General features: G+C 46.0%; 8 protein-coding genes across 8 annotated transcripts; 6 read left to right on the top strand and 2 right to left on the bottom strand.

Annotated features, from left to right (window-relative positions):
- Positions 1-529: 529 nt before the first annotated feature.
- On the top strand, positions 530-1,106 carry C8R40DRAFT_1068797 (Mss4-like protein; the record flags this gene model as incomplete). Its single annotated transcript, XM_046226037.1, has 3 exons — positions 530-600; positions 675-759; positions 813-1,106. 3 exons carry the CDS (start codon positions 530-532, stop codon positions 1,104-1,106), a joined length of 450 nt encoding a protein of 149 aa, XP_046087587.1.
- Positions 1,107-1,362: 256 nt separating this feature from the next.
- Positions 1,363-2,211, top strand: C8R40DRAFT_1100304 (Mss4-like protein). The gene is made up of 3 exons (XM_046227890.1): positions 1,363-1,498; positions 1,567-1,645; positions 1,702-2,211. The coding sequence occupies exons 1-3, from the start codon at positions 1,434-1,436 to the stop codon at positions 2,017-2,019; spliced, it is 462 nt and encodes a 153-aa protein (XP_046087586.1). The 5' UTR covers positions 1,363-1,433; the 3' UTR covers positions 2,020-2,211.
- C8R40DRAFT_1100302 (uncharacterized protein) lies at positions 2,212-5,041 on the top strand. The gene is made up of 7 exons (XM_046227889.1): positions 2,212-2,605; positions 2,659-3,166; positions 3,225-3,431; positions 3,485-3,673; positions 3,731-4,124; positions 4,181-4,553; positions 4,610-5,041. Exons 1-7 carry the CDS (start codon positions 2,348-2,350, stop codon positions 4,850-4,852), a joined length of 2,172 nt encoding a protein of 723 aa, XP_046087585.1. The 5' UTR covers positions 2,212-2,347; the 3' UTR covers positions 4,853-5,041.
- A 107-nt stretch (positions 5,042-5,148) lies between these two features.
- C8R40DRAFT_1100295 (GroES-like protein) lies at positions 5,149-7,039 on the bottom strand. The gene is made up of 5 exons (XM_046227888.1): positions 6,945-7,039; positions 6,527-6,885; positions 6,193-6,453; positions 5,711-6,140; positions 5,149-5,657 (listed from the first exon to the last, which is right to left on the bottom strand). The coding sequence occupies exons 2-5, from the start codon at positions 6,726-6,728 to the stop codon at positions 5,495-5,497; spliced, it is 1,056 nt and encodes a 351-aa protein (XP_046087584.1). The 5' UTR covers positions 6,729-6,885; positions 6,945-7,039; the 3' UTR covers positions 5,149-5,494.
- A 739-nt stretch (positions 7,040-7,778) lies between these two features.
- On the top strand, positions 7,779-11,711 carry C8R40DRAFT_1042911 (carbohydrate esterase family 9 protein; the record flags this gene model as incomplete). Its single annotated transcript, XM_046224122.1, has 19 exons — positions 7,779-8,257; positions 8,313-8,515; positions 8,598-8,730; positions 8,784-8,794; positions 8,856-8,867; positions 8,933-8,956; positions 9,017-9,044; positions 9,099-9,150; positions 9,209-9,298; positions 9,366-9,438; positions 9,493-9,555; positions 9,611-9,729; positions 9,783-9,818; positions 9,882-9,999; positions 10,052-10,484; positions 10,544-10,985; positions 11,047-11,267; positions 11,325-11,454; positions 11,511-11,711. 19 exons carry the CDS (start codon positions 7,779-7,781, stop codon positions 11,709-11,711), a joined length of 2,868 nt encoding a protein of 955 aa, XP_046087583.1.
- A 668-nt stretch (positions 11,712-12,379) lies between these two features.
- Positions 12,380-17,847, top strand: C8R40DRAFT_1042537 (carbohydrate esterase family 9 protein; the record flags this gene model as incomplete). The annotated part of the gene is made up of 18 exons (XM_046224089.1): positions 12,380-12,837; positions 12,891-13,093; positions 13,160-13,292; positions 14,116-14,144; positions 15,088-15,111; positions 15,164-15,191; positions 15,250-15,310; positions 15,356-15,439; positions 15,508-15,580; positions 15,638-15,700; positions 15,770-15,888; positions 15,942-15,977; positions 16,029-16,146; positions 16,204-16,633; positions 16,690-17,128; positions 17,190-17,410; positions 17,464-17,593; positions 17,647-17,847. The coding sequence occupies 18 exons, from the start codon at positions 12,380-12,382 to the stop codon at positions 17,845-17,847; spliced, it is 2,850 nt and encodes a 949-aa protein (XP_046087582.1).
- Positions 17,848-18,296: 449 nt separating this feature from the next.
- On the top strand, positions 18,297-20,788 carry C8R40DRAFT_1042448 (alcohol oxidase; the record flags this gene model as incomplete). Its single annotated transcript, XM_046224081.1, has 12 exons — positions 18,297-18,553; positions 18,625-18,702; positions 18,763-18,883; positions 18,953-19,225; positions 19,271-19,504; positions 19,558-19,598; positions 19,657-19,713; positions 19,766-19,908; positions 19,962-20,131; positions 20,159-20,454; positions 20,512-20,600; positions 20,655-20,788. The coding sequence occupies 12 exons, from the start codon at positions 18,297-18,299 to the stop codon at positions 20,786-20,788; spliced, it is 1,893 nt and encodes a 630-aa protein (XP_046087581.1).
- C8R40DRAFT_142080 (uncharacterized protein) lies at positions 20,453-22,561 on the bottom strand. The gene is made up of 10 exons (XM_046234156.1): positions 22,370-22,561; positions 22,182-22,321; positions 22,032-22,122; positions 21,884-21,981; positions 21,752-21,827; positions 21,603-21,695; positions 21,493-21,549; positions 21,379-21,440; positions 21,078-21,323; positions 20,453-21,026 (listed from the first exon to the last, which is right to left on the bottom strand). The coding sequence occupies exons 1-10, from the start codon at positions 22,502-22,504 to the stop codon at positions 20,795-20,797; spliced, it is 1,230 nt and encodes a 409-aa protein (XP_046087580.1). The 5' UTR covers positions 22,505-22,561; the 3' UTR covers positions 20,453-20,794.
- Positions 22,562-22,668: the final 107 nt, after the last annotated feature.

The following is a 22,668-nucleotide window of genomic DNA, read 5'->3' as shown; positions in this document are numbered from 1 at the left end:
TGAACGACCTACTTATTAGAGAATTCGCCACCCGGCGTCTGGCATCTGTATACTATCCATCCAAATAGATTAATTGTTCTACCTTGAATAAACGTGAGTAACAGGTTAGAAGTAACTTACGCGACAGGTTCCTCAGCTTTGACCAACCATGTAATGTTGGCAACCCGTATCTGCCATCCTTCCCCACTCATCTTTTGTTCAGCTCCGATGGCGTTGCACCTTCCGCTCAACATACGAATTAATTTTCAAACGACTTCAGGCCTCCCTTGCTCTAGTTGAAAATCACACATCTCAGATTCGAATTTGCCCTCAGAAGCGAAGCGTTGAGCCCAACCTCAAGATTCAAGATAGATACTGGACTTTTTCGGGATCCATCAGGCTACACCTCTGAATTCGGGAGGTCAGCTACATAGCTGAAAAGCATGCGCTGCGCCCGCCACGGTGCATAATTTCACCGAGATTACCCCTTCAAAAGAGTTTATAAATGACGTTCACTGAGAATATTCTGCCTGAATTATCTTCTCTCATTATGCCATTTCCATTTCACGGTACCTGCTTGTGTGGAGGGATCACTTTTCAGGTCGACAACGATCCAATAGTGTAAGTCAAATCGTTGCAACTTGCAAGTTTCGGTTGGCATAACGCATTACCGCCTTCGCTACGCACACACCTAGGACAACATGTTGCCATTGTTCCAACTGTAAAAAGTACACGGGGACAGTGTTCACCACGAATGTTGTCTTTCCGGCTGGAGTGGGGGTCAATTCCTTTTCTCACCGCATACATTGAACGTTGATATCTTATGATCACAGTCTTTGACAATCACTAAAGGCGAAAATTTGTTGAGCACTTATCGAGACGCTACGCAGGACTCGGGCAATGCTCTCAAGCGCATCTTTTGTGGTCAGTGTGGCTCTCCGCTTTATAACAACGGCGGTGACGCTGGCACAACGCTTGCTGTATTTTACAGCGCGTTGATTGACTTTGGAACTAAGGATCAAAAAGATCCGAAACCAGAGCTCGAGTACTATACGAAAGATAGGGTCGCATGGGTACATGCTGTTGAAGGTGCTAAACAAGCTCGAACCAAACCAGGAAGAGATTAGGACAGGGCCTAGTTGGTAGGCTGTGTATCGTATCCCTCTATGTGATCTGCAACGCCTGTCGTACTCCGAATCTCCTGATACTTAGTAGTATAGCATCAAATGTTGTATTTCACGCTTTGACCCTTGCAACTCCGGACTAATGAGTCAATTCATTTCTCTACCAGTACAACTACTGGAACTTTGTAGAAACTTCGAAATTAATACTTCATGTAGTGTATATAAGAACCTCGAGGCTCAGCCCAATGATAACAAGAACTTTCTCTATATCACTTCTGATCCAAGTATACTTTCACAGTATCATAGTGACCTAGATTGCCCTTTACCACTATGCCGTTTCATGGCTCCTGCCTTTGTGGAGAGATCGCCTTTCAGGTGGATAACGACCCAATGGTGTGAGCCAACTTGGAATCGATGTGTCTGCCACGTCAAATTCTTCACTCATTGGTTGCTACTTATCTAGGATAAGTTGCTGCCACTGTTCCAACTGCAAAAAGTACACAGGGACGGCCTTCTCCACGAATGTCATTTTCCCGGGCGGAGTGGGTCTCCAAAAAATTGTTTCCATTACACCATACTGATTTTCAGATAATTACAGGCTTTGACGTTCATCAAAGGAGAAAACTTGCTGAGCACTTATAAAGACGCTGCACAAGACTCGGGCAATGCAATTAAGCGCGTTTTCTGCAGTAAATGTGGCTCCCCACTCTACAACGAAGGCGGAGACGATGCCAAAATAGTTTCTGTATTCTACAGCGCGTTGATTGACTTTGAAACCCGGGATGAGAAAAATAGGACACCAGAGCTCGAGTTCTACACGAAGGATAGGCTTGAATGGGTACACACTGTCAAAGGTGCTGAACAATCTGAAACTATACCAGGAAGAGATATGTTGCGAAAGATAGGTTTATCGTAACGGTCAAACATAAATAACTACCGAATCTCTACTCACTGACCTTGTGTCCAATGCCAGCCTATGCCAACCGTGCTGTTTTTCGCAATCCATTGGCGTTATTGCAGCAGAGCAGAGTGTACGAATGGGTATACATAATAATACAATTTCTTGTGCTTATCAGAACCTAATCAATGCGGATGGCACAGAACTTGCTCTGTCTTATACCATCATCTTGTTTCACAAAAATTCTTGAAAGCAGTCACTCCTACCATGTCAAATGAAGACCCTGCTATGAAAATAAGAGTCGCAGTTTTGACAGGTTCGTTAATTGTCCTCAAGAACGTGTCGCATGGTAATTGGGCTGGGCTACGCAGTCAGTGACCGCGGTTCCGCCGCGAATTCTGATCCAACCTACGACAAGTCCGGTCCAGCTATCCAAGAAATGTTAGCAGCTTACCCCGCGTTTTTATGCACGGATCATGCCATCGTCCCAGATGACATTCAGACGATCCAGGACGCTGTGAGGAAATGGGTTGCTGACGAAGAAACACATTGGATTATAACCACTGGAGGAACAGGTTTTGGTCCAAAGGATCGAACGCCCGAGGTTCTTATGGACCAACCTATATTTTTATTCAGCAAACTGATAGATCCCTTCAGGCAGTAACACCTCTTCTTACGCGGCCTGCGCCAGGGTTGGTCCATCTTCTACTTTCCTCCGGCTTAAGGCATACGCCAATGGCAGCACTGTCGCGACCTGTAGCTGGTACAATCGCCCGCCGATCGTCTAGCATGAACTCAGACCGGGATGTTAGCTCCGTTAGCGAATCCGGTCACGAAACACTTATTGTTACACTACCGGGCTCACTCAAAGCCGTGCGTGAAAGCCTTTCTATCCTATTAGACAGCGGGGCCATCGTTCATGCTGTGGAACTAATGAAAGGCGGGGATGGAAGTGGGAGTGGTCAAGGTGTGCATGGCGCCATGGAACCCGAATCTCCACACGGGCATGGGCATGGACATAGGCATCATGGAGGTCATCGTCATGACCATGACCATAATCATGGAAATCGACGTGGAGGAAGACCTTTTCACAGTGAAAGCCCCAACCATCACCATCATCACCACGGAAATCATAGGATTTTATCGCATGATCCATCCGAAGCCGGTACGCCTCCTTCTTGTCATAGCGTCATATCCAACACTTATCTTGAATTCGGTTTCAGTATCCACACGCCATCGAACATCACCGTACCCTTTAGTATCATTCAAAGACGCGCTCGACATCATTCACCAATCCCTTGATCCTCTCCCAATTGTTACCCTCCCTGTCAACGCTTTTCTCCGCGGTCATATCCTAGCTGAGGACGTCTATGCTTCCTCAGATTATCCTCCAACAAAGACGACGAGTGTGGATGGCTACGCTTTGAGAGGTACGTCGCTTTTTAGTCGTTTGTGAATCCACAACTAATCGATATTGCTTTAGCTTCTGATCCCGCTGGGTCATATACTGTTCTGACGTCGTCATCACATCCACATCTTCTATCTCCCACAAGCACAGAAGAACTACCAGAAGGTTGTATATATCGCATAAATACTGGAGGTGCACTTCCTCGTGGAGCGGACACTGTAATCATGGTAGAAGATACTAAACTGGTAGCGACATACCCCGAGGGTAAGTAATGCACTCTGCCCATAAAATGATGATATCACTGGGATAACATTCATACAGCTCCTTCCTCCGATGACACTACTGGAGGCCAACCTGGCGAGGAATGGAAAGTCGAAACCTTGATTCCTGCACCTCCGTCTCGCTTCAACATACGTCAACCGGGATCAGACGTTCGTCAAGGTGATCTGGTTATGCGGAAAGGTGAGAGGATTACCAGTGGTGGAGGGGAGATCGGAAGCTTGATTTTCATCGGAAAGAAGGAGGTCAAGGTCTTCAAGAAGCCTATTGTTGCTTTAATGAGCACAGGAAATGAAATCCGGGACATATTGGGGTCAATCTCGTCAGGAAGTGGTGAAGGAGACTGGAAATCATGGGACACTAATCGACCGTCGCTCACTGCTGCACTGGAAGGAATGGGATACGAGGTGTTAGATCTTGGGATTGTTCCTGACGAGTTGGATCCTTTCATTTGACACGTCCGGTCTGTCACTTATTATATTCCTTCTACAGAATCGACGCTCATGTACAAGCACTTCAAGATGGTCTTGCACGCGCAGACATTATCCTTACAACCGGTGGAACATCGATGGGCCCTACGGACCTGCTCAAGCCCGTCATTGAACGGAAGCTAGGCGGCGAAGTGAAGTTCGGTCGGGTCAGCATCAAGCCGGGGAAGCCTACTACGTTTGCCATTATCCCGGTTGATGCGTCGAACAATGCTTCTGGCGATACGTCGAAGATGTTCAAACCGTTGTTTGCGCTTCCTGGGAACCCAGCGTCGGCGTTGGTAACTTTCAATGTTTTTGTAGTCCCTGCTCTGAGAAAGCTGGGTGGCTGGGAGTTTTCTGGCGTTGGCTGTCAACTTCCTAGAGTGAGGGTTGAGGTACAGATCGTTTTACAAGACGTTTTATTTTTCTCATATGCTTCTTGCATTCCAAGCTTCAACAATCAATGCTATTGGATTCCCGAACGGAATTTCACCGCGTCATCCTACGATCTGGTCTCGAAGAAGGATGGAGACTGAAAGCGTACAGTACGGGCGGTCAACGATCGAGCCGAGTAGCGAGTTTGAGCGGGGCCAATGGGCTTATCATTCTTCCACAAAAGGGAACCGGCGACAAGGACGAACTCAAAAACGGGGAGACTGCTGAGGCAATTGTGATTGGTGAAATCCTCAATTAGTTGAAGTTCTAATACGCTGTATAGAACGTATGGAATGATTAATTGATCAGGATTAATCATAAAAGTAGCGATTTCTCTGAGCAGTACTACAACCGACGTGAAATATGTATTTATCCTCTTTAGAGGTTGAAGGGTTTAGTAGACCCAGTTTTTTCGAAATTAGCCATCCCTTGTCATCGGTTTTTAGTCATGTATCTCCTTTTGGTCATTCGCTTTTCGAGTTGATGCGGTACTAAGTACTACTGCTGGAGACTACAGGTTGGGCAGATGCATCTACATGCGGCGCGCCCTACGCGCGCCGCTTTTTCTATCTACAATACAAGTACATTGGCCATCACCAATCAAGGTGTGGTCCCATTGTAGTACAGACCTCTACAAACACTACCTCTCAGATCTCACTACTCATCCTGCATCAGCGTTTAATCCATCTTGTACTTAGTGCTCACACAGACACCCATTGACTGGTAGCGGGCCCTGCCGTTCACCGGCGCTACTTCGTTATGTATTTATGAGCCCCCAAAAATACAAAAGGCCTCCCCGCGCCTTAGCATTATGATCTTACGTGCATTCAAAAAAAGCACATCTTCAGAGTCGTTTCCAATACATCGAAACATGTCTGGTGAAAAATCGTAAATTGGGTAATCAATCGCAAGAGTTCGAGTAGTCCCATGAAAGTACAGCTCTGTATCGTATTTGACCGTTCTTTAGCTTTTCAATAGCTGCGACTATTCCAGCTTCAGTCATGGGGAACTTTTCGATTATCGGACATATTTTGTGTCGTTCTGCAAACTCAAGCATTTTCGTTCTAAACATCGCCGATAAATCAACCATGCTCTTGAGACGACGATCAAAACTCACTGCATATATCTTGTGGAAAGCATCGAAGGGATTATTTTCACGCCGTTGTACAGTGTGTCATAATATGGCACCGACAGTGTTTCCTTCGTTGCCGTCAGAGGGATGACAATCGCCTTTCGCGACAAGACTGGATAAAATTGGGATATATCCACTAGTGATGCTGCGGTGATGATCAGTCGGTCGATGGGCTTGGTTATACCCAGACTAGAGAAATCTGAGGGTACATGTTGAATGTCGTAAAATGCGCTTGCACCAAGAGCCAAGGCGTCCGTGTGCTTAGATTCTGAACGCGAAAACACGACGACCTCGCATCCCATTTTGACAGCAAACTGTATTGCAAGGTGCCCTAGCCCTCCCATGCCGACGATACCCACTCGGTCGATGGGACGACAATGCTCAATCAACGGGCTGAAACAAGAGGCTCCGCCGCCTGTTGTAACTATTAACAAAAAACTTCATGAGGGGCGTCATGGACAACCTACACATCAACGGAGCTGCATCTTCACTCTTAATCCCGTCCGGGATCCGGAATAACCATTTCTCTTTCCATACTCCGATATCACTGAACGAGCCCTGGTCGAAATCGCTTGCTCCATAGTATCCGGCCTTCAAGCAATGGCATTCTTCGTTGGTAAGACAAGGCGTACAAGATCCGCACGAGTAATGCTCGTAGCCCCACCCTACGCGATCTCCTGGTTTGAATATGGTACATGCTGAACCGACTGATGTGACAACGCCTACGGCTGTAGACGGAATGTTAGGCAAGCCGTAAAAAGAATCTGAGTTCATGGCTAGACAATAAAGTGCATGGCTCACCTTCATGTCCTAACACCATGTCCTGCATCATGTAGTGCAAATCAGTCCCGCAGACTCCGCTATGCGTCACCTTAACGACGACTTCATCTGGACCAAGACTTTTCTGAAATGAAGATTTCAGGATTCTACCGTTGGAGGATCCACGAAATGTGATTCCTTGCGCTGTGCGATATTCGTTTGACTCTAGTATAGGGACTGGCATTATTGGGGTGTGGACTGCGCTGGATTGCGTAGGAGATGTGTTGGGTGAAAGTTCAGCTTCCTCAGGTCATGGGCACTTATTGCACTAGGGAATTAAGTAGCCTCTGATAGCTTGGTGGATCGCATGAGAATCGGATAGCCTTCTATTCCGCTGTCCACTAGAAATTTACCCAACTGGTGAGAATCCTTTGAGCCCCTTGATTGAACCGGGACATACTTGTTGCACTGAGCCAGGTGATCTATGATACTTGAGATTAGCTGGGACAAAGCTCCATTGTTGATCAGATTTTGAGGCACGTAGTAGAATAATAATAGAGTACATGTACACGAAGAAACCGTCGAATAAGCGCCAATATACAGGCGCCTTTGCACGTGCTTTACAATTTCGATCTCCGCGCGCGCTTGAAAATCATATAAATTAAATTCCGAAGGTTTTTCTTTTCTCCCAAGTGTCCGCACTCAACCCACCGAAGCGTCCAGCAACTGTCGCGTTTTCTTTCGAAACATGGACGTACTATCTTCTGGTTGACGGAGCGAGATGTCTTCTTCTTCCTTCTTTTCCCTCTTTGGAGGTTGAAAGGCAGTTGAGGATGGAGACGTTCACGAGAGTAACCATCCTGGATGGGGCGTCATATTCTTAGACCTGCCGTAGTAGTCACTATGTGGCTTTGATGGTTTGGTAAAACCATGTCGCATACAGATATCGCTGGATGTATATCTTTCCTTGGTAATAAAAAACATGCAGTTAGCATGCACTGAAAGCTCCTGCTCAATAATCGCCTTGTCTACTCTCAAAAAGAGATTCGCTATGTACATATATACGTATGTCAAGAGACACTTCTGATAATCTTCAGAAAATATTACCCGGCATTTTGTATCACAGTCTCCAACTCATGCTTTCTGACCATTTCGTTGCCCACGACAAGATTCCGTCTCTTTCTTCCCGCTCACCGCCAAGCTTCACTCAAACCATATCATGTGGGAAGAACTCTATCCTTATTTCCTTATTACATCCACAATTCAAACTTGATTTAGAACTCCATCATTTACGATGGAGAAGGCTATAATCGCGCCTTACAGCGAGGAGCGACCCAGCAGAGTGAAATCGCGACAGTATCGACTCCTGCGAGCTGCGTTGGCTTTCAGTCTATTGGTGGCCTGTGGATACGCAGGCTTATTCACCGCCTATACAACCTCTCGAGGAGCTGATACAAGGGTCAAAGTACCTATCAACGCTCACGAAATCATTCGGAAATGCGCCCATCTCAATGATATTCCAGGACCACCTCCAAGTTTTGGTTCTCGGAAGGAATCTGACCGTTACGTCCCTGAAACTAAACCGACTTGGATAAAGAACGCGACAATATGGACAGGAAACATCGATGGGCTAGAGGTCATTCTGGAAGGTGACTTGTTCTTGGATAAAGGAATTATCAAAGCGGTTGGGAAGGTACCTGCTCAGATATTGAGCGCGTATGATCATGACTATCTATCGGTTATTGACGCGAACGGATCTTGGGTTTCTCCTGGGTGAGTGTCAATCGAGCGTGCGATATACCATCAACCCTTAACTTCGAATCTTTAGTATCGTTGATCTACATTCTCATCTCGGCGACTATTCTTCCCCAAAACTCAGAGGTTCGGATGACACGAACTCGAGGAAAGGCCTTGTCCAGCCTTGGCTACGCTCCCTCGACTCTTTGAACACCCACGACGATGCCTACCAGCTATCTATAGCCGGTGGGGTTACAACATCAGTAATTCTTCCGGGCTCAGCAAATGCTATCGGTGAGCATTCTATCCATCGTTCATCTTTCCTCTTGAGTCGTGAATCTGACAATATCTGACACGTCTCTCGTAAACTGGTCAGGTGGTCAGGCATTCGTCATTAAACTTCGTCCAACGGAAGAACGTTCTCCGTCATCTATGCTCCTCGAGCCTCCGTTTACCTTCAACGGATCAGGGATTGAGGAAGTGCAGCCTCCGCGATGGAGACAGTTGAAGTACGTCCCGTTTCTTTATTCCATTGCCCTTCCTAACATGATCACTCGGAAAGACAAGCATGTGGTATGCCTAATTTGTTCCATTTTCGGAGCAACTTCATTGTCACTCACTTTCGTGCCAACAGGGGAAAATCCAAGTACGTGTTTAAATTTGCAACCTGACGCGGTCACATGCTCAATGTCTATGCTCTCCTCTCTGCAGGTCGTTTCTATTCGGGCACTCGGAGTGAGGCTGTTGTATCCTCTATCACGTATCTAGCTGAAATGTGATATGTTTTCATCGTAGTGGACACAATTTGGGCTTACCGTCAAGGGTAAGCATTCCTTCTACTTCAAAGAAGTTGAAGACTGATACTTACATTCTCAAGGTACGAAGAGGCAAGGAAACTCAAAGTCAAACAAGATGCATACTGTGAAAAAGTCAGTTTGTTCTCATACAGAGCATTTTCCGGCTGACAAATATTTGAATGTATCGCAGGCTGCAACAAAACAATGGGATGGCCTCGGCGATTTTCCTGAAGACCTTCAATGGGAGGCTCTAGTTGACGTATTGAGAGGAAAGGTCAAGGTAAGATTTCGCTCCTATCGAGATTTGGCAACTGCTTAACAAAAATCAATTAACAATCATTGAACAGATTCAGAATCATTGTTATGAAGCCGTCGATTTAGACGGGATCGTCCGTCTAACGAACGAGTTCAAATTTCCGAGTAATCTTTTCACCTTCGTTCATCAATAAAGTTAACTCATGTAAAGATTCATAGTTGCCGCGTTCCATCACGCCCATGAGACGTATTTAGTTCCCGAACTCCTGAAGAAAGCCTATGGTACAGTCGCCGACGCAATATGTTTCGCCGATTACTGGTGTTCACGAATTTTCAGGTCACACTCCCGCTGTCGCACTCTTCGCAACCAATGCACGCTACAAGCGCGAATCGTACCGAGGCTCCGAATTCGCACCTCGTATATTAGCTGATAATGGCATTCAAGTTGTGATGAAGGTGATATCTTTCTTCTCTAGTGACTGATGTGTCCGTCCTGATTTGACCTCGAGAGTGATCATCCAGTTCTCAACTCCCGTTTTCTCATGGTATGTAGCTGACCTTTGGGCCTAGTCCCTATTACAATCACCATCAACTAATGGTTCCTTAAGTATGAAGCCCAACAAGCCCATTACTTTGGTCTGGCTTCCAATCTTGCCTTGGCTTCTGTCACCTCGACTCCAGCACAAATAATGGGACAAGATCATCGTATCGGCTATATCCGAAAAGGTACGCTACATGCTCCTCAGTCTCAACGATTATGATTTACTTCTTTAGCTAGGCTTTGACGCTGATGTTGTTCTATGGGACAGCCATCCTTTGGCTGTTGGAGCTACACCTAAACAAGTGTTCATTGATGGCATTGCCCAACTCAACAAGCCTTTCGCCTTTCCCAAATCCGATGTTTTACAACGCGCACCTGAAACTCCAAATTTTGATGAAGAGACAAAAGCTGCACTTAAGCACGATGGTCTTCCTCCACTTGAGCCCAAGGAATCAATTTCAGACGTTGTAATTTTCCAGAATTTTGACTCTCTGTTCCTGGATATGGGAAATGGCGTGGAACAGATTTTTACTGCGGAAAACTACGTTGGTGAATCACAGATCGCCGTGGTGCAGAACGGGAAACTAGCTTGTATTGGGACGCCCGATGTGTGCATTACAAGTGTGAACGTGGACTCCCGGACGGTTGACCTGCAGGGAGGCTCTTTGGCGTGAGTAATCCGAACCGTCAACCTCTCCTTTGTTGACTTTCTTCATCTTTGTTTTCTAGGCCCGGCCTGGTCAGTTACGGGAGTCCACTCGGCCTGGTACATATCGCTGGCGAAGAAAGTACTCAGGACGGGGAAGTCTTCGATGGTCTCATGGACAAGCTTCCTACTATCCTGGGCGGAAATACCGCTGTTATCCGTGCTGTGGATGGCTTACAATTCGCGACCAGGGATGCACTCTTAGCTTACCGTAGCGGTGTCACTACCGGAGTTACTGCACCGTGTTCGTCAGGTCTTTTGGCTGGTTTGAGTACGGCGTTCAACACGGGTGCTGCTCACAAGCTCATAGAAGGTGCTGTGGTGGAAGACGAAGTAGCACTTCATGTGTCGCTTTCTTTGTCTTCTTCTGTCAGTGTCAGTACACAGATTGCGACACTCAGAAGATTACTGTTAGGGGGTGGTGCAAAAGGTGAGCTTGGAGTGCAAGTCACAAAAGTACTGGAGGTTCGTAAAGCCGATTTTGTAAGAGAACATTTTTCGCTAATGCAAGTGTGCGCTGGTACAGGGGAAGATACCACTGGTTATTGGCGTCCATAGTGCAGATATTATGGCTTCGTTGATTCAGCTTAAGTCTGAGATTACAAAGGAAACTAAATCTGCAATTCAAATGACATTCGCTGGAGCATCCGAGGCACACCTGTTAGCAAAGGAGATCGGTGCTGCAGGTGTTGGTGTCATTCTTTCACCGGCTCGGTCATTCCCGTTTTTCTGGGATATGCGCAGAATGTGACTGAACCTTTTCATCTCGCTCATTGCCAAATCCTGATTCATTCTTTTGGATAGTTTACCTGGTCCACCTTTGACCCAGCACAGTGCTGTATCTACCTTACTAGCCAACAACGTCACTGTGGGTGTGGGCGTGAATTTTGATGAGTCATGGGCCGTACGAAATACAAGATTCGATGTGAGCTGGGTGAGTCTATTTATAATGCCAGCCTTCTCGTCTGTTGACGCTAGCCCATATGCCAGGCTTCTCTGGAAGCTGGAGGAGAAATATCTAAAGCAGGAGCTATAGCGTTAGCTTCTTCGAATCTGGAAAAACTATTGGGGTTGGCTTCTGGTACTGTCTCCTCCAATTTAATCGCGACTACGGGCGGGACTATACTTGACTTCGAATCTAAAGTGGTAGCTGTCGCATCTGCTAAGCGAGGAGTGGTAGATCTATTTTGAAGCTGATCAGGGATAAGTTCAAGATTTGCGTGTACGTAGAATGACAAAACGATTACATTTACAATACTGCCGCCTCTCCGCTCCTTTGATCATGCACATCAACCCTATGTCGGCGATTTTGTTCCTGCTCTAATGGTAAATATCTAGAATTCTGCAAGACTACGTGCACCTCGAAGTTTTATAGGGTGCTAAATTGTGCCATACCAAGCGAAGCTTCCCCCAACAAATGGGAGTAGTTGTGCGAAATTCATATTGTAAGTGCTATTTCTCAATGAGTAGTTTCACTACTTTGACGAGTCATTCTGGAAGTGAACAGCTCACCAGAGCTCACCTCCTCCAAAAACATAACGCCTCCAATCACGTCATCTAATATCATAAGGTGACCGATGTGATGGGAACAATGCCAGCACCGGGCGCCTACTTCGCCCCGAAGTGAATCACTGCTCCGCGTTGAAGCTTGAAGCTTGGAACGTGGGTAGTCTTATTATGAGACAGACTGTCGACGTGGTTTGTCTATAGCAGTCTGGGAGTCTTTGAACGAATCTTCCCTTCTTCACCTTTAACCAATATAGAATCTGATTGTGTGAGAATCAATAAGGGAACCCACGGATCCCTGCTTATATAGGCGTATTTTCACAAGCCAGACTTGATTTGAAACTGTGTTCACGATGGAAAAGGCCATAATTACGCCTTACATTCAGCAGCGGCCCAGCACGAAAAGACCTTATTCATCCCTGCGAACGGCACTGGCTCTCAGTTTGTTGGTTGTCTGTGTGTACACAGGGCTCTTTACTCGGACCCTTGACGCAAAGAGCTCTTTTGCAAAAGTTCCTATCAACGCACCCCAAATCATCCGGAAATGCTCCACTCTTAATGTTATCCCTGGCCCACCTTCAGACTTTGGTTCTCGAAAGAAATCTGATCGTTACGTCCCTGGAACAAATCCGACATTGATAAAAAATGCCACTATCTGGACAGGGAATGTTCAAGGGCTAGAGATAATTCTAGGTGACTTGCTCTTGGACAAGGGCATGATTCAAGCAGTAGGAGAAATCCCCGGTCATTTATTGAACACGTATCACCATCTTTCAGTTATCGATGCCAATGGTTCTTGGCTCTCTCCTGGGTTAGTCCGAAACAGTAGGCTCTTGGATCTTCTAGCCAATGATCGGATTGCAGAATTGTAGATTTGCACTCTCACCTCGGCGACCAATCTTCCCCAAAGTTAAGTGGCTCAGCAGACACAAATTCAAGGAAAGGCCTTGTCCAACCTTGGCTACGCTCCCTCGACTCCCTGAACACTCACGACGATGCCTACCAGCTCTCTATATCCGGCGGAGTGACCACAGCAGTAATTCTTCCGGGCTCAGCAAACGCTATTGGTGAGCTTTGACTCAATGTCCCGAACTACGAATTCTGCTTTCGTGACACGTATCAACATCTCCCAGGTGGTCAAGCATTCGTTATCAAACTTCGTCCCACAAAAGAACGGTCTTCATCGTCTATGCTCCTTGAGCCTCCCTTTACCTTTAATGGCACCGGGATTGAAGAAGTGCAACCTCCGCGCTGGAGACAGTTAAAGTAATACCCGCGTCCCGGATTATTTGCATTGCCATTATCTAACATGTTTCTCTCCGAAAGACAAGCATGTGGTATGTGTACTCCAACTCCTGAGTGAAATTCATCCTATATTATAAAAGACTAACTGGGCGCTTAGCATGATTACCAATAATTGGTCAGCAGATTAAACGCCTAAATTTTACCACGAAACGGTGCTGCGGAGTCGCCGGAATCAATGCCGTGTTCTCCGGCAGTTTTTACTTTAAGTGAGGGTCAACACCACGAGTACTTTAACAGTTGAACTCTGTGACATGATACATTCATATGTATGCATTGAGTATACTGCATACTGTGGCTGCTGCCTTATTTTACAGTATTGATATAAGAAGTGCTACAAATTGAAGAAATCACTTCAAACTTTGCAAGGCATTATGAAGAAGAATTCTGACTTAGCAAAATTGCTTGCCATCTACAAGTCTCAACTCAATACATCCTGCAGTAAACAATGATCCATGGGTTCTTGAATGTACTATCATTTGCCACAGAAATGTTGTAGTATATTAACTACTTGGATGCTTTAGCAGGAAATGCATTCACCTATTAGAGAGCTGATAGTGTTGGTGCAAATGAAGGAGAGGACAACAATAATGAATTTCACTACCCTGTTGGGTATTTAAATAGTATCCATGAACCAGGTCTTCCACTGGTAAAACTTGAGCTCAAGATTGGTGCACCTATTATGATACTTTGAAATATTACTTCCAGGTATCTGCAATAGAACCTGACATCTGTAAAACCTGGGTTTTTGGCTAATAGCTGGAGAGCAGCTGACAATGCTCTCCAGCCAGTATCCTTGCTCTGGCAAACATCCATGTTTTGCAGATATTCATCTTGGGCTAAGGGTCTGAGAACAGTTGAGAGCACTTCCCAACAGTGGAAGCACCCAAAGCATGTTACATTCAGTGCTTGCAGCACTGGGATCTGCTCTTGGCCCTTAGCTGAATATTCAGGTTTTGCAGATGAGTCAGAGTTCTGGAAGCAGGAATATTGGGTTGTGATAAATCTGGAAAATCAATTCCCTGTATCATACTCAGTTCATCAGGTTTTGAAGAGGCACCAGATTCCAGTATGACTTACATTTGCAATGATAATAAATAAATTACAGGGAAAATCTGTAAAACATGTTGCATTTCCAAATCCTGTGTGTTTTCCAGAGCAATGGTACTGGCTAATTGTCTGAGAGCACCTGAAAGAGCTTCCCAGCAGCCAAACCATTTAGAACAAGTCAAAAATACTCCAAGTGCTTTGGGTAATGGAGAGTGCTCTTCACCTGGCACCCTTGGACTGGCAAATATACAAGCTTTACAGATGTGGAGTATGATAAAGAAGGCTGTAATAAAAGTTTTGTTTGGTAGAGGTAAGTTTTATATTCAATTCATAGCAAGTCTCTAACTTTGACTTTGAATTTTAGAAGATAGACATTGCCTTACTACAAATATGGTGTACCTTAATGTACCCAGAAGTTTTTCTAGATAGGAAAAGTATGTTGTTTGCAATGAAAATGGCTCAGAATACTGCATAATAAATATTGAAGTATGGAGGCGCAAGGCGCCGACTCAGGGGGGTTTGGGGGCTTGCCCCCAACAAGCTGTGAACCCTGCTGTAGCACACGGTGCGAGCAGAGCGAGCCACCGTGGCAAAGGCACGGGTTCTAAAGCTTGTTCCCAATATAATCTCAACGCGCCAACAGGCGAGAATCCTAGTAAGTATTCAGTTTCCCACCCATCGCGGTCACATGCTTATTTGGGCACCGTAGGTCGCGTTTACTCTGGTACCCGAAGTGAGTTTGGTGCTTATTAAATCGTGAACTAGTCGCGAGTTGAGGACATCAGTGGATACAATTTGGGCATATCGCCAGGGGTGAATATCCCCTTCCTTTTATTTACTTCGCCATGACCAAAAATTGAATAATCTCAAGTTATGAAGAGGCCAGGAAACTAAAGGTAAAGCAGGATGCATACTGTGAAAAGGCTAGCGGGGTTTATTATTACTGAGGGATCTGGCTGAATATTCATGAGTTTCAGGCTGTTGCAGGTCACTGGGATAACATCGGGGATTTTCCCGAGGACCTTCAGTGGGAAGCACTAGTTGATGTTTTGAGAGGAAAAGTCAAGGCAAGCATGTCGCTCTGGTTGAAATTGATCAAATGTTGATTGCAGGTTGATTTATTGCACAGATTCAAAATCATTGCTATGAAGCCGTTGATTTGGACGGAATCGTCCGCCTAACCAACGAATTCAAGTTCTCAAGTAATATTCCACAAACTTCTACTCTAATTACATGGTTTCATGTTCTCTTTTTCCCAGTTGCCGCTTTCCATCATGCCCACGAAACATATCTGGTTCCCGATTTATTGAAGAAAGCCTATGGTGCGCTGAAATTCAATATTTCTGTTGTCTGCTACATCGGCGATTACTAGTAATTCCTCTCAACTATAGGTCAAACGCCTGCTGTTGCACTGTTCGCCACAAAAGCTCGCTATAAACGTGAATCGTACCGAGGCTCCGAGTTTGCACCTCGTATCCTGGCTGAAAATGAAATTCAAGTTGTGATGAAGGTCGCTGTCGATCATTCTCTATTTCAAGGGTCAATGCTTAATGCAATCATCAGAGCGACCATCCAGTCCTTAATTCACGTTTCCTTCTGGTGCGGATCAATAATATTTATGCCCAATAAGTGAGATGATATTCCCTTTAGCATGAGGCCCAACAAGCCCATTATTTTGGTCTGACCAGCAACCTTGCATTGGCTTCTGTCACCTCGACCCCGGCACAAACAATGGGACAAGGGCACCGTATTGGCTTTATCCGGAAAGGTACCTCGAAATCGTTAGACTTTCTTGGATTTTGATACCCATGAATTCTATGTGTAGGTTATGATGCAGATGTAGTTCTATGGGACAGTCACCCATTAGCCATTGGCGCTACCCCAAAGCAAGTTTTCATTGATGGTATCGCTCAACTGGGAAGTCCATTTGTTCGACCTAAATCCAAGGCTTTGCAACATGCTCCCGAAACTCCGAATTTCGAAGAAGAGAAGAAAGCTGCACTCGAATTCGATGGCCTGCCTCCGCTTGGGCCAAAAGAATCAGTCTCAGACGTTGTCATCTTCCAAAACTTTGACACTTTGTTCATGGACATGGGAAACGGTGTGAAGCAGGTTTTTGCGAAAGACCATCTGGGTGCACCGCAGATCGCGGTTGTGCAAAATGGCAAACTCAACTACATCGGGGCTTCTGAGGGTTATTCTTCAAACTTGACGATGACCCCGCGGACGGTCGATCTGCTTGGAGGCTCCTTGGCGTGAGCACGTCATCACCTAATCATCCAGGCCATGCTTTTTCAATTTTGTTTTATAGTCCTGGCCTCCTCAGCTATGGGAGCCGTCTTGGCCTGGTACACATCGCTGGCGAAGCAACGACTCAAGATGGTGAAGTCTTTGACATTCTCACAGATAAAGTTCCCAGTGTTCTGGGACGTAATGCGGCTGTCATTCGAGCTGTGGATGGTTTACAATTCACCACCAGGGATGCCCTTCTGGCTTATCGAAGTGGTGTCACGACGGCAGTTACTGCACCGTATTCCTCGGGCCTTCTGGCTGGCTTAAGCACAGCATTTAATACAGGTGCTGCCCATAAACTGATAGATGGAGCAATAATGCAGGATGAAGTGGCTCTTCATGTTTCTCTGTCTCTGTCTTCTTCCGTTAGTGTCAGCACACAAATTGCAATGCTCAGAAGACTACTTTCTGGCGGTGCAAGAGGTGACCTTGAGTTGCAGATTTCAAAGGTTTTGGAGGTTCGTGAACCTTTATCGGATGGCATGAGGGAACGGATCTCTTCTTAACTATATGCTACAGGGCAAGATACCTCTGGTCGTTGATGTCCATAATGCAGACATCATGGCCTCGTTGATTCAGCTCAAGTCTGACATTCAAGAACAAACGAAGTCCGTCATTCAAATGACATTTGCTGGAGCATCCGAAGCACACCTATTGGCCAGGGAGATTGGTGCTGCAAGCGTTGGTGTCATTGTTTCCCCAATTCGGCCATTCCCGTCTTTCTGGGACATGCGCAGAATGTGAGTTCCATTCATTCTTCTCATCCTCGATATCTTTGTCAAGTGATGTTTAGTTTACCTGGACCACCTTTGACCCAGTATAACGCCATATCCACCTTACTGGCCAACAATGTAACTGTTGGTGTTGGTGTTGAATCCGACGGGGCATGGGCCGTGAGGCATACAAGATTTGATGTTAGCTGGGTGAGTTTGCTCTCCTGTTACCAGTCATGTTAGTTCATCAAATTATATGTCAGGCCGCTATTGAGGCTGGTGGCCACATCTCTAGGGAAGAAGCCATTGCGTTGGCTTCTTCCAATTTGGAGAAACTGTTGGGACTAGCTTCTGGAACTGTTTCTTCGAGTTTAGTTGCGACTACGGGCGGGACTATACTTGACTTCGAGTCCAAAGTGGTAGCCGTTGCATCTGCCGAGCGAGGAGTGGTTGATCTATTCTAAATCCGTCTGTACGCTGATATCGCTTGTAATTCAACTCGTTCACCTTCTACCCATTCATTTATTGATTTCGTCAAAATATCCGTGAACCATTTCTGAACGAGTCGCTAAAGAGTGCCGCCAATTGCCATCCAAATTCTCATAATAAATGTCAGGTGCATTCCAGACGAAGCTCCCTATGAGAGTTCACGTTGTCACGAGAAAGGATTTATTCACCATCGTGAGTGCTATATTTCAGGCGATGTACACTTCTACACTTCTCTAATTCAAAGAAACAGCTCATTGCTCCTTCTCGGCGTCACTGGGTTTATATGCGATCGCTTCTTTGCTCGTGCAGTGTATCATTTTGTGCATGAGATGGAAGTAGTATGTGAGAGTCTCAGCATGCCCCCCTCCCGGGCCCTTATTAAAGCTCGGACTTGAGCTTTGCAGTCCTGTCGCACACACTCGAGATGTGGAAATCCGTAGACCTTGTTCTGGACTACATCCTCTTCTTCACTTTGTTAGGACTTGTTCGTTCTACTGTTATCACTGATGATACCTCCGATCTCGGTACTGCGCCATTCGAATATATCATTGTTGGTGGTGGAACAACTGCATTAGCTGTCGCTAACCGCCTCGCTGTCAACCACTCTGTCCTGGTAGTCGAACGTGGACCGGACCTAGTCAACGATGAAGTTATCAATGATCCATTTACAAAATTTGGGACGTGAGTATCATCAGCGTGTCTTTTTCCCCCGTGCATTGGTCGACTTCGAATGTCCCTCTATGTGTGTGCAGACCATCTCCATGCCATTTTCAAATAGATCTCGCTCCACAAATGGGCTTCAACGGAAGTAGGATGATTCCAATGACTTAGTGTGTTCCAACTTCCACCAATCGATTTTAATCGTCATTGAAGGCTCTCTCCAGTGGAAGCTGTCTAGGAGGAAGCTCCTCCATCAACACGATGATAGGTTCAAGGCCGACGTTTGCCGGAATGAGTGCGATTGAGGCACTCGGAAATCCCGGCTGGGGATGGAACGACTTCCTTCCGTTAGTTATTTGGGTTATTCATTTTTTACACTGCTCACTAATACTCCAATCACCTCAAATTTATCTTCTACAGTTACATGCAAAAATCAGAAACTTTTCACCCCCAAATCCAACGCAACGCGCCGAGGGAGCGGATTTCATAGCCGTAGTACATGGATTTGACGGTCCTGTTGGAGTCTCATTTGCCCAGCCCCTCATCGCACCAACGCTCCAGAACGCTGCAAAAAATACGACCAACACAGTCTTCGAAGGTGAGGTAGCCCTGAGTCCCGATATGGGAGATGGGTTTTCCGGAGGTGAGTACTGCTGGGGGCCAATGAACGCATCGCGCGGACTCCGATACACTGTAGGGCATTATTCAAGTTACTATCATCACATCCATTTCAACGAGACACTGCAAATGGATCGGCGGTCTTCTTCAGCTTGGTCGTATTTATATCCTCAAGCTCAACAGAGAGAGGGGCTAACGGTGCTTACTGGGCATCGAGTTAATAATTTACTAACATCTACAGGGGCAGGAGGTAACGTCACTGCTACAGGGATTCTCATAGAACCTACTGCAGGGGGTACAACGTCGACATTCAATGTTTCGAGAGAGGTGGTGCTTTCTGCTGGAACAATATACGTGGGTGCATCGTCGGCTTTTGGCGGGTGCACATTTATTGATATCCCGTGAAGTCTCCTGCTATCCTTCAGCGTAGTGGGATAGGAAACACGACGTATGCTGTAACTGCTTCAAGGAAGATACTCCTGTCAATCAGTCATGTTGTGTGCTAGGTTTTTACAAAGTATAGGGATCGAACCAGTCCTTGACCTTCCTGGAGTGGGTGCCAAGTGAGAGGTGTTCACCGAGCCCCTCACGTCTATTCGCTGAGAAGAATTCAAGCTTCCAGGATCAAATTCTACTCACAAATGTTTCATTCTCCCTTACACCTTCCGCGAACATTACAAACGTCACTGGGGGAGGGGAAGTTCTGCTGGCGGTGGTGGTGGCACATCCTACTGCGACGGACACGCTAGGTTCGAATGGTAAGTGATTGCGTTTGAGATAGATACCCTCTGAATAACCATATTCTTGAAAGGCACCTCTGCAGTGGACAAAATGCTCCGAAACATTTCCGCAGAGCACGCACTTTCCACCAACGGTATTGTGACATCTGAGACTTTAACGACTCAAGCTGCTCTGATAGCTGAAGCATACCAAATTGACCGTACGTCCTCTCCTTTGCATGTATTCTCAAAAACTTCCTTAGTTTGATTGCAAGATCCCCTCATCGAGATATTTTATACGCCAGGCCCCACGAGTATCAATGTTTGGGCCCAGTCAGTCTTACCACTTTCTCGTGGGACCATTCGCATCAACACCACCGATCCATCCGTCGATCCAATTGCAGATGCGCAATATCTCACTACTGAAGTCGACATGATTATCGCTGTCGCCGCGGCACGGAAAGTTTCTAGCATTGCGGTAACGCCACCATTCAGTGACCTCCTCATTGAAAATGCATTGGCAGAGGCAGGCGTGCCGCAAGTGGGTGCAGCAGATGAGGAAGTTGGTCAATGGGTACTTTCTACGTGAGTCGCGTGAAGGAGGCTTCGACTCACATGTTGATGCTCTGCTACTTCTATCAGATACACTCCTGGCACGCATCCAATTGGAAGCAACTCGATGATGCCGAAAGAGCTCGGCGGTGTCGTTTCCCCTGAGCTTCTTGTTTATGGTACACCCCTTCGCCCTCGTATCTTTTGTGCTCATGTTGCTCATCATTCTATAGGAACAATAAATCTTCGAATAGCAGATGCATCCATCATTCCGTTGAGCGTGTTCCCACATACGACATTGGGCTTATATGGGGTAGCAGAGAAAGCGGCAGAGATGATCTTGCAGACTGTTGCAGCAGAAAGCTAGATATTCTCATAAGTATGCAAACGGAGACGGCCTATCAACCAGTTTTGGAAATGGATTGGTCATGGCAAGAACGACCATCTGCTTCTCGTGACTGATATAACCTCTCATGAAGCCTTTGTATATCATATTGGCCACCAAACATTCCGCCTCTTCCTGGTCCACGTCCATGCCGGATATCCGCAAAGAGCAGTGAAACACGGATACTGGGATGCGAGAATTCTTGTCTGATGCCACCCACCTATGTAAATAGATTATTGAGGAATCAGATGCGAACGGATGTACAACGTACACTCGACGGAACAGCCCCCTCAAACATAGTTCACGAGCTCTTTCTACAGTAAGCATCAAGCTGAGATCTACCAGCTTAGACTCCCATTCTTCCAGTGCGCGATCAAACGCAGCAATATCCCCAAGACGAATAGCAGTGACAAATGGGGTATACATTTCTGAGAGTACCGGGAAACGTTTCATCAATTCATCTGAGGGTAAATGGCCTTTGAGCAATCGTAAAGGTAGCAGGTATGCCAGAATCCGCCTGGATTTGAGTGTAAGTTAACAAGACAGAACACAGGACATACACGCCTACGTACTCTTGATTCGCATGAGCACCGGTGTGACAGTGATAGAATGCGAGTGTCAACTCTTCTTCTGCCTAGAGAGACAGCTGTGTTGAAATTTTGGAAATTGACCGAAGGGGTACGAACCTTGGCATGATCTTCGTTGAGAAAGTGTAGCATTCCAAGGTAGTATCTGAACGTGACCTGAACATCGGATATAAGTGTTTGTAGCCAAAGAAAATGATGACACAGCGTACTTGATGTGAACGTGGATATTGAGACAACGCAGGGATGTCGCGATTGGCTTCGAGAGCTCGCAAAATGTTTTTTGAGAGGGAAATCCGTTTCAGCTGGAACAGCGTGAGGTGATTGAATACCATCGAGAAGACAGCAGATGTAGACAAACTCTGAAATAACATTTTAAAACCAGCGCGACCACATAGTATACGCCCCATTTTCTTGATTGCTCTGGAGGTGATTGTCTTGAAGAAAAATAAATGTCAGATATTTTCGGGAGTCTATGACCAGAGCTGCTCACCTATCGGTAATACAGTTCCCAAACGCACTCGCTATCTTCCTTGCTGCATCTTCCATGCACTCGCTCTTCTCTCCATTATACTTTGCATGAAAGTCTGCCTAATGTTCGTGTGAGCAGGTTTCCGAGCTCCATAGAAGCTAGAGCATACATCAAATGCAAGATCCCGCAAGTCCCGGAGGATCGAGAAAAGAGCAGGAAGTGTCCATCCTCGGTTCTCCGTGAAGAATCGCAAAAATAAGCTGGGATCACAGGAAAATGAGGGATTTGTCCGATGAAGTGCGGTATGATACATACTCACAGCACCAACGCCGAATGTTCTTTGTATGCTTCTTGAGATCTTCGCTTTGCAACACAGGTGCAAGTCAAGACATATTTTATCGCGATGTCATCCCAAGGGCTACGTATAGCACCCTTGTACGCGGATTCCAGACTTCCTTGCTATGAACATTTAATTGTAAAAGGCTAACATATCATGAATCGACTCACAGTTGCGTTCGAGCGAAATTCCTTCACTAGTGACTTTCCATGTGGACTTGTTGGCCGCAGGAGATACGCCAGATTTGGCCCATTTTCAGAGATTAAAGCATCGTTTATTTGAGATAAAAAGGTTGCGAAATCCATGCTTCAACTGGTGAGTGTATCGGAACGAAGAACTTCAACTCAAGAGGTGAAAGAACGATGCTTCACGTGATCACTACGGGCGCTTAAACCGAAATAGGAAATACTTGAAGTTGAATGAACGGTGACGCGATTTTGCAACATTTGTCTTCTCTTCTTCCCGTCCA

Source organism: Lentinula edodes (assembly GCF_021015755.1).
Source record: "Lentinula edodes strain Le(Bin) 0899 ss11 chromosome Unknown C8R40scaffold_13, whole genome shotgun sequence".
NCBI classification, from domain to species: Eukaryota; Fungi; Basidiomycota; class Agaricomycetes; order Agaricales; family Omphalotaceae; genus Lentinula; species Lentinula edodes.
Note: the sequence above shows the minus strand (reverse complement) of the source record. Positions and strands in the feature narration are given on the sequence as shown.